General features: G+C 35.2%; 1 protein-coding gene across 1 annotated transcript; it reads left to right on the top strand.

The window, feature by feature from the left end:
- The first annotated feature begins 1,001 nt into the window (after window positions 1-1,001).
- LOC132164927 (uncharacterized) lies at window positions 1,002-7,795 on the top strand. Its single transcript, XM_059575447.1, has 6 exons — window positions 1,002-1,381; window positions 3,769-3,830; window positions 3,938-4,200; window positions 5,574-5,648; window positions 5,761-5,823; window positions 7,439-7,795. The coding sequence occupies exons 1-6, from the start codon at window positions 1,278-1,280 to the stop codon at window positions 7,481-7,483; spliced, it is 612 nt and encodes a 203-aa protein (XP_059431430.1). The 5' UTR covers window positions 1,002-1,277; the 3' UTR covers window positions 7,484-7,795.
- Window positions 7,796-8,679: the final 884 nt, after the last annotated feature.

The raw sequence follows: 8,679 nt of genomic DNA, 5'->3' as shown, positions 1-8,679 counted from the left end.
AAAACCTATGTGACATGATCTCCTATAGCATTTGATGAATGAAGATTAGTTTTATTTTTTATTAGAAGACCATACCACAAACTTTAGAGAAATGAGAGGGGATGGGAGGGAGGGAATAGATAATAAATATAATTACTCGATGTTATACTCATGAGTGCTAAGTCTCATGAGTATATATGTAGACATGTATATTTAATTTTGGGTTATTTATACTTTGCCCCCTTAAACTACTACTATATTTACACTTATACTTTTAAATTCTAACAAATTGCAACGCTCTCCCCCAAACTACTATTTTGTTACAAGTAGGTTAATATATGGATGAAAAATGTGTTGGTTTGATGTGAAATTATGTTGGTTTCTCAAAATACTCCAATTTTAAAATGTACTCAATTGCAAAAATATGCAATTATAACAAATATGAAACTCACAATTTTAAAAGAATTCATGCATAGCACAACAAGAAGATGACGAGCCACCCTTCAATTTGGGAATGGTTGAGAGCCACCCCTTTTGTTAAGGCAAGCCACCTCCTTTGTAGGGGGTAGCCAATCAAAGGGGGTGGCTTGCGACAACACCTAAAAAATAGGGGGGTTTGTGACTATTTATTTATTTTTTTAAGAAAATTTAATAAAAAAGAAGACCATAATAATATTTTTCTAATGTTTATTTGAGAAAAAATGGATGAAAGTTTTAAATTTAAAATATTCATATTAAAATAAAAATTAGATTTAAAAGACAACATCGAAAAAAAAAAAAAAGAGAAGGTTCTGGATTTTTTTTTTTCATAATTTAAAATGGTAAAACTATATACTTTTTTCCCACTTTTGAAATCTTATTGGGATGAAGCAGAATCTACTTCTACTCCAAAGTGAAAAATAAAAAAATAAAAAAATAAAAAATGGACCAACCAATTTATAAATTCACATGTGAGAGGGAAAAAAAAAAAGTAAAAAGAAAAGGAACAACCAAAACAAAAACGCTGCGTTTTACAGTTGGCTTAAGCCTGATTCCTCTTTCTCTCTGTCTCTTTGCCCTTCAGAATTCCCTTTCCAAAACAAATTTCCCTGGACTTCAATTCCTTTTATATTTCTCTCTATCCCCGGAATTCAAACTATTACCTCTGATTAGACTCCCGAAAGAGGGGTTTAATTAGGGTTTTTTATTTCCCCTTTTCCTCTCCACGATTGAAAATCTTTTTCTTCTGCTACTTTCCCCGATTACGTTTAGGGTTAGCGTTAGGGTTTCTTGTATCTCTTTAACTAGTAAGGAATAAGATGTATGCTGATCGAGTGGAGGCTGAATCCAAAAGGTCAATAAAGGACCGACTCAATGGGGCCTCCATTGGTGATAATCGACGGCGACAGCTCACCGGCAAGAGGTTCGTTTTTTTCGCTTTCTTCTGTTTCCAAGAAAAAGTGTTCCCTCTTTCTCCGTTTTAACAATTCACTTTATTATGTAGTGTTGATGGTCTAAAGGTCTTTAGCTTCACGCTGATTCGGATTGGTAGCCTAGGCATGTAGGCTTGTAGTCTTTGATGGTTTATGTATACGATTTTTCTTTTTTTTGGATTGGAAGCTGGGCTTATACTAGAATTCGAATCTCAATGTTAATTTTGATGTAGGTTTTCTAATTATGGTGAAAATCGAGAAAGAAATGCATTTGACTGTAATAATGCAATTGCCTACATGACTTAGCTGACTGTGTGGCTGTCTTTTATTTGTTTTAAAGACCAAAATCATAAGGATTCCTATGCTCTTTCTAGCTAGGTGTTTTCTTTTGTATGCTTCCGGTGTATTTAGGGGCGCATTTATGCTTTTAATAAAATTGTTGGATTACTTATCAAAGAAAAAATATAAGGATTCCTGTGATAGTCTCTCATAATGATGCCGTCAAAATGTCCGTAGAGAAGTTAACTTTTGAGTTTCCTAGTCTTGAATCTGTTTATTGTTTCCGGAATGGTTCAAATTCCCTGGATCTGCAACTGCAAAGATCAGTTGGTTGGAAATCTGGGAACTGTTGTGCATCACATAATGAAGTAATGTCATAAAGTTTCTTGTTCACCAATTTGTTAACTCTCCCTCCCTCGCAGAACTCAAATCCTTTGATCCAAGAGTGTCTGAGAACTTTGTTTTTGTTTGAATATGGTTATTCACACACGCAGGGAGAGAGGGAGGGACAGAGAGAGTCTGGTCAAAGGCCTAACATTGCCTTGATGCACCTCCACAAAGCGTGAGGCTGTCTTGAGTAATCTAGATGGGAAGTTGGAATCCTTCCATAACAGTTTCAAGCTTAGTTAGAAACCATCCATTTGGTATTGCAAACCTACTTTTAGGGTACGTTTGGCATGCTGAATAAACCCTTCTTTGGTTAGTTTATTATTCCTAGGAATAGCTATTCCACAGAATGAGGACTAGTTATTTCTCTCAAAAAGAAGAGGAATGGCTATTCCTTTCACCCATTGATTTAATTTTACACAAAAGCCTTCTTAGAGAACGACAAAGAAAAATTGAACAGAGAAAACCATTGTGTCAATCGTCTAGTCCCTCCCATATCTTTGTGCATGTGTGCGTATAGAACATAAATCCTTTGTGGCATCAACATAGTTATAGAAGGTGAATTGGCATAAAATGATCTTTCTTTGTGTCTTCGGATTGGGTCTCTTAGTCGACTTTGAGTCTCTCTGCTATGTCGCTCTAGTTACTGTCCATGGAGAAATGGAGAAGATTCTGTCATCGCCAATGCTTGTCTTTTCCTTTTTGCATCTTTGTTTCCATCTTTGGTTATGCGTGTAGCTCATACGCTATTTAGGTGCTGAGAATATGGAAGAAAAGAAAAGAAATGAAATAAAAATTCTTAAGTTGAGAATTTCATTTGGGTGTGCCATATACAACGATTTTGGCATATCATATTTTGTTTTCTTGTTTTTGCTTGTATACTTGTCTATCGATGCAAACAAGAACAAGTGAAACGATAAGTTTAGCAATCAAATAGAGGTTTAATGAAAGTGTATTTTGTTTAGGAACTGTATGTTTGTGTAACTGGAACTGAAAGGAGCATATGCAAATTGTTGCACAAATTTGGATTAAAGATTTAAAACAGATGCTGCTCGTTGGACCAATGAATTTAGAACTTTTACTTTTGTCATAGTGAAGTCCATAAAAATGTAAATTAGAATTGTACTATAATGGTGTTTTAGAAAATTTGATTATAATTTGATTCTAGTCACCCGTGTATTGCATTGTACCAAACATTAGAATCTACATTCAGGGTTCTATTCTAGCATTACAACCAAACTAATGAATAGAAATAACTACTCCATTCTAACTTCTTTCATTACCAGTAATAGCTATTCATTTTCCTAATAAAATAGTCATTCTGCATACCAAACATGCCCTTATTAGATACTTTTTATTTTTAATTTTTAATTTTATTTTTTATAAATTACCTTTATTGGATACTCTTAACCAAACATGAGATTGTACTTTTTTCTAGAAAGGTCAAGAGAAACTCTGTGCGTACACTCTCTTGGATTTATCGTATACATTGCCGGTTGCCTTTGTAGTTGGTAGTCTATAAGTTTCCTCTGTTGGATGGTAGTGTCAACATTACTTGTTCAAGTGGAAATTAATTATATTAGATAATATCCTCCCTTCTTAATTCCCCTTCCAACAGTATCTTCTGGATTTTTGTTCTGAATGGTTGATTTCTCTTAATTTATTGAGGCAAAAAATTTTAATAATCGAGTCAATGACATATCTTTTGCAGGCAGAGGCAAGATGACAAGTGGGAACATGATCTTTATAACAATGATGAACACCAAATTTCAAGTATGGATTGTCTCTGAGCTATAACATGCAACTAAAGCTTTCTCTATTGTGGGATATCACTAAATCTTCTTTATGTGGTTTTGACTGGGTTCTAATGGCTTTTGAAGGCCACAAGGTTGGGGCTCGAGATCTCCGTTTCAAGCTCCAAAAGAAGAATCTCCAACAAGCATCTCAAAGTGGGTCTCTTTCAGGTGTTAGGGATCTACGTGAAAAGTTATCTGGCGCGATTAATACACAACCATTGAACATTGATTCCTCAAAGCCAAAACTGGAAGCTCTTAGACCAGCCAGGAAAAGTATAGTTGTTGAGGCTGCAACTGATGTCAAAAAGGCCACGAATTCTGCTCCTAGAAAAAAAGCTTCACAAAAGGCATGCCCTTTTTTCGTTTTATTTCAATTTATCCACTCACTATAGGTATTAAGTTATGTTTTTTGTGCATCTTTTGGTGGTAGTTGCAATTTGAACTCTATTGGGATGGAATATTAGGTCAATGCTTCTTATCTTCATATGGTTGGGATTTGTACACGCATTATTGCATGATACATGTTTTTAAGTATTTTAATGTTGTCCTACATGCATCATTTGGTACAAATACATCAGACCAGGATGTATATGAGCTTTTTTTTTTTCTTTTTTTTTTTGGGGGTTTTATGTGTGAGGTTCGGGGAGGAGTAGGGACAGAATAGTTTTTTAATTGGCAACTTGTTTGATTTTACATCATGTAGTTTTGCATTTTCACCAGGACTTGCTTTCAAATATATAGTCGATGCAGAATGAATTACATTGGGGTTGGTTGCCAATTGCAATGGTATGCTTTAAGGTATCTCAAGAAATACAGAGTGGAATAAAGGGTTTGGACTAAAGTATGGGGTGGGTATGAAGGTAGCTGCAAATATGGACAAAAAAGAGAAAAAGAGCAGCACTTTATAGTGAGAAGAATAACATGGGGACAATCGGAGATGTTATATTAGTTTCAGTGTATTTATTATCATAGTCATACTTAAGACCTATCATTGGTGGGACGAGATACATTAGTTAGAAAAAAGAAATAAGACTGTTACTGCAAAACAGGAAAATGATGGGGTTGGGTCCACTTCTTGAACCTACCTTGCATAGTACACATTATTGCTAACAGGCTGAGCAAAGAAATTGTTATATCATTGTTAACGAACTATTAGGTCGAATCCCTGCCTCTTGGGGTAACAAATATGATTTTGCTGCTGTTTGGTGCCAGTGGTGGACTAAAACAGGGGGCAGGTTGTCTTATTACCTGCCAAACGAAGCTTCGTCAATATTATCTGTTAACATTAGATGATTTAAGACTAAATTCTTTGGTACTCAAGTAAAAATCAGAGACTAGGGGATCAAATCCAACTTTTATTATGGTTAAGCAATGACAGTCCTCCCACTGATAGCCCATCATCCAAGTGGGCTTTTCCAATGGGTCACATAATTTCAAAGCAATTGAAAAACATGGCATTTGTTATCATTATACCATGCACATTCTTTATTGCTTTATCAAATGGCTGAAAGGCCCTTGTTCGCATGAAAATAAGAATCTTTGGATCAAGCTGGGTGGGTGGAGGGTTAATCTGACTACCTTATCTTAGCACCTGGAATTCCAACTAGAAAGATATGTTTTTCTTTTTTTTCTTTTACCCTACACAATTGAAGTGATCTAGTCTTTCAGTATATGCACAGACAAATACGCTATTTCTGAGCCCTGCTTTCTTTTGGCGCAGGTTGGGACATCAGTGGATGAATTTCTGGACTCTTTGGGTCTCGACAAGTATACTATTACTTTTCAAGCAGAGGAAGTATGAAAATGTTTTTCTTCTTCCTGTTTGCAAAATTGTATACTTTCTTTGCTGTTTTGATCTCTACTTTCTGAGTAGCCTTTAACTTTTAGACCCCTTTCTGTTTCTGCAGGTTGATATGACTGCTCTAATACACATGACTGATGACGACCTCAAGGCTTTAGGAATACCAATGGTAAGTCTTAAATGAGACTAAGATACAACACAGTTTCATTTTCTTTCCCTTTTGTTTTGGTCCTTAGCAATATCTTAAGAGTTCTTCTCCTCCTCTCTCTCTCTCTCTCTCTCTCTCTCTCTCAATTTGTTTTTGATAAATAAAGAAGTCATCAAAAAGAAAAGCATGATATAGTGGCGGAACACTAATACACAACAAGTGTACAAGAGAAATATTTTAGAATTCTTTCCACTGACATTGGATATGTGTGGAACTGCTCTTGTACATATAAAGTAGTAGTGAAAATAAGTCTTGACTTCACCCCCCCCCCAACTATCATCTTGTTCAAGACCAAGAAATCCAACTTTTGAAAATTATTCTGAAGAAGACCTAATTTCAACCTGCAAAATGGGAGTACAATTTTGTTGAAAGTAATTTTGAAAATACTAAGGCACCAAAAGTCTGGTGAAAAGCATACAATCCTAACCAATTTGGTTGAGGTCTTTTGGGTTTTAAGGTGGTTCAAATATGTTCCAGGTCTGCTAAAACTCCATCTAGATATGTTTTGTCCCAGCAATGTAATATAGTTTACGGAAGAATACATTTTCAGATTGGGTATTTTCTTCATTATCTTTTGTTTTGCCTTTTGTGTTTCAGTTTTGGGCCCTGTTCCTTGTGAAATTCAAGCTGTTCTCTCTAACAGAAACTAGATCTGAAGTCAGGTTTTATAATCTTCGGACTTTATTTGGGTTGATTAGGGTCCACTAGTAGTTAGCTGTTGCCTATTTTAGGTCAAATTGCTGCTAGTTCAGTTCTAATTAGGTTTAAGTTTAATTATGTTAGGGGTGATATTGTTGTTTCCAGATTTTCTGAAAACCAGAGGCCCATTAGTCTTGATTGTATGTTTTGGGGTCTTTTTCTATTTTTTTGTGGTATTTTTCCAACTTGATTTAAAATACTTTTAACTTCTGTGTTTTACTTGGGAAACATAACCCTTGTAGGAAAAGGACTGGAAATTTGATGAATAAACTAATTTTGTTCTTTTGAGGTGTGACTCCTCTTTCTCTTCTCTCTTCTTCCCGGTGGTAAGACAACATCAAATTTCCCTTCTCTTTGGATTGTGTGACTCAATCCCGTTTCTTTTTTTTCCCTTCCTCTATTATTCTTCCTCCAAATTCCTTCCTGCATCATTCAGCCTTATGATCTCCCTTCTGTCCTTGCTTTGCCATTCTGAACAAGCACAACTTCGTTTTCCTGCTCAGCACATTCTAACGCAGCCATCATATTTTGTTGCATATAATTGAACTGTAACATTTGAATCCTTATAGCTTTCCACAATGGGCAATTTTGAAGTGCTAGAACACATTCATATCTAATTCTCTTCTCTTCTCTTTTTATGGTAGTATTCACAGAAGTTGAGGGCACATATATACTAACTAAGTCTGGGTGAAGCATGGCTTTTCTGATGTAGTCTTTACTTTTACGAAGACAGTACCTTCCTTTTGTCTAACTCCATTGATATGTGGATATCATGTAAAATGCTTCAATAAACAACTCTTTCGTGTTTTTGTTGAACTGGTGGGAATGTTTCCCTGAGCTTGTCTAAGCTTTTTGTGTTTTACCATGGTGTTTTCAGGGTCCAAGAAAGAAGATACTTCTAGCTTTGGAATCAAGAGCCTGACATGTAAGAGGAGAGCAGGTTATTTTCCGGATATATTCCCTGTATCATTATATTCCTATGGCACTTGCATGTTAGCAGGCCTGTGTTTTGACTGCCAAGGGCTTGACATCTTTCTCTCTTCTTTTTCTTTTTCCTTTTTTATTTTTAATTTTTTTAGTTTTTTTTTTTTTTTTTTTGGTCCCCCTTATGACTCTGGTTGTATTGCTGATAGAGTGGCTTCACCAAGCTCATTTTGATATTAAACCGATGGGAAATTATTAGCTTGCAAGGGAGGTAGGAATTTTAACGTAATGAATTTATTGGTTTCTTTTATGAAGTGTTTGGATTTTTCTCGTACATTGTGAGAATCAACTAAACTGATTAGGGATTGGGGATGACTAATTAAGACGATTTTCGATCCACACTACTTAATTCCTCAAATCCCCCATCCCATGAGAGGCTGACTTTGCTGCAGCTCTATTACCATTTATTCTCACATATTCATTTGTTTAATTAACTGCTGTGGAAATTGCATTTTCTATGATATGGATTATGGTGGAAACCTTTAATTTAATGATATTATGGTATTTGTTGATGATAGGGAAATGTTTCGGAACAATGCCAAAGACATGTTGATAAGATAGATTTTCTAATGTTTAAAAGCTCCTTGTATTTCCACAACTAAAAACAAGTAGTTAAAGAAAAAGGTTTTCATGGTCAATGCGAAATTATATACCCAGTGAAGGAAAGGTATTTTGTTGAATTGTAGGGCATTTTTAGAGTTTATGTCCTTTCTTGCATATTGGAATTGGTTGCAATTCGGTGACCAAATTGTAGTCTGTTCAAACCCTAAATAAGAGAGGCTCGAAATGGAATTTACCTACTCGGATAGGTGAATTTAATTGAGTTCTCTCTTAATTAGGTGTTTGAAGAAATCCCAATCCCTTTTGCTGCCACCCTCACACTCCTACTCTTCCATGCCACAGCAGCCACCATACTATTTACCAACCTTTTGTTGGATTTATTGATTTTAACATAAGAGTTTTGACGAAACTAACGTTAGCAAATTATGTTTAAAGTTTCAACTAAATAATTAAAAATAAATAAAAAATTGTTCTTTGAATGAATTTTTCATTGAAAGTATTTTTCAAAACATATTTGGCATCGGAAAAAAATAGAACAACGGCCAACTTCCCAAAGGACCATTTACACTCATT

This window comes from Corylus avellana, chromosome ca11 (assembly GCF_901000735.1).
Source record: "Corylus avellana chromosome ca11, CavTom2PMs-1.0".
NCBI classification, from domain to species: Eukaryota; Viridiplantae; Streptophyta; class Magnoliopsida; order Fagales; family Betulaceae; genus Corylus; species Corylus avellana.
Note: the sequence above shows the minus strand (reverse complement) of the source record. Positions and strands in the feature narration are given on the sequence as shown.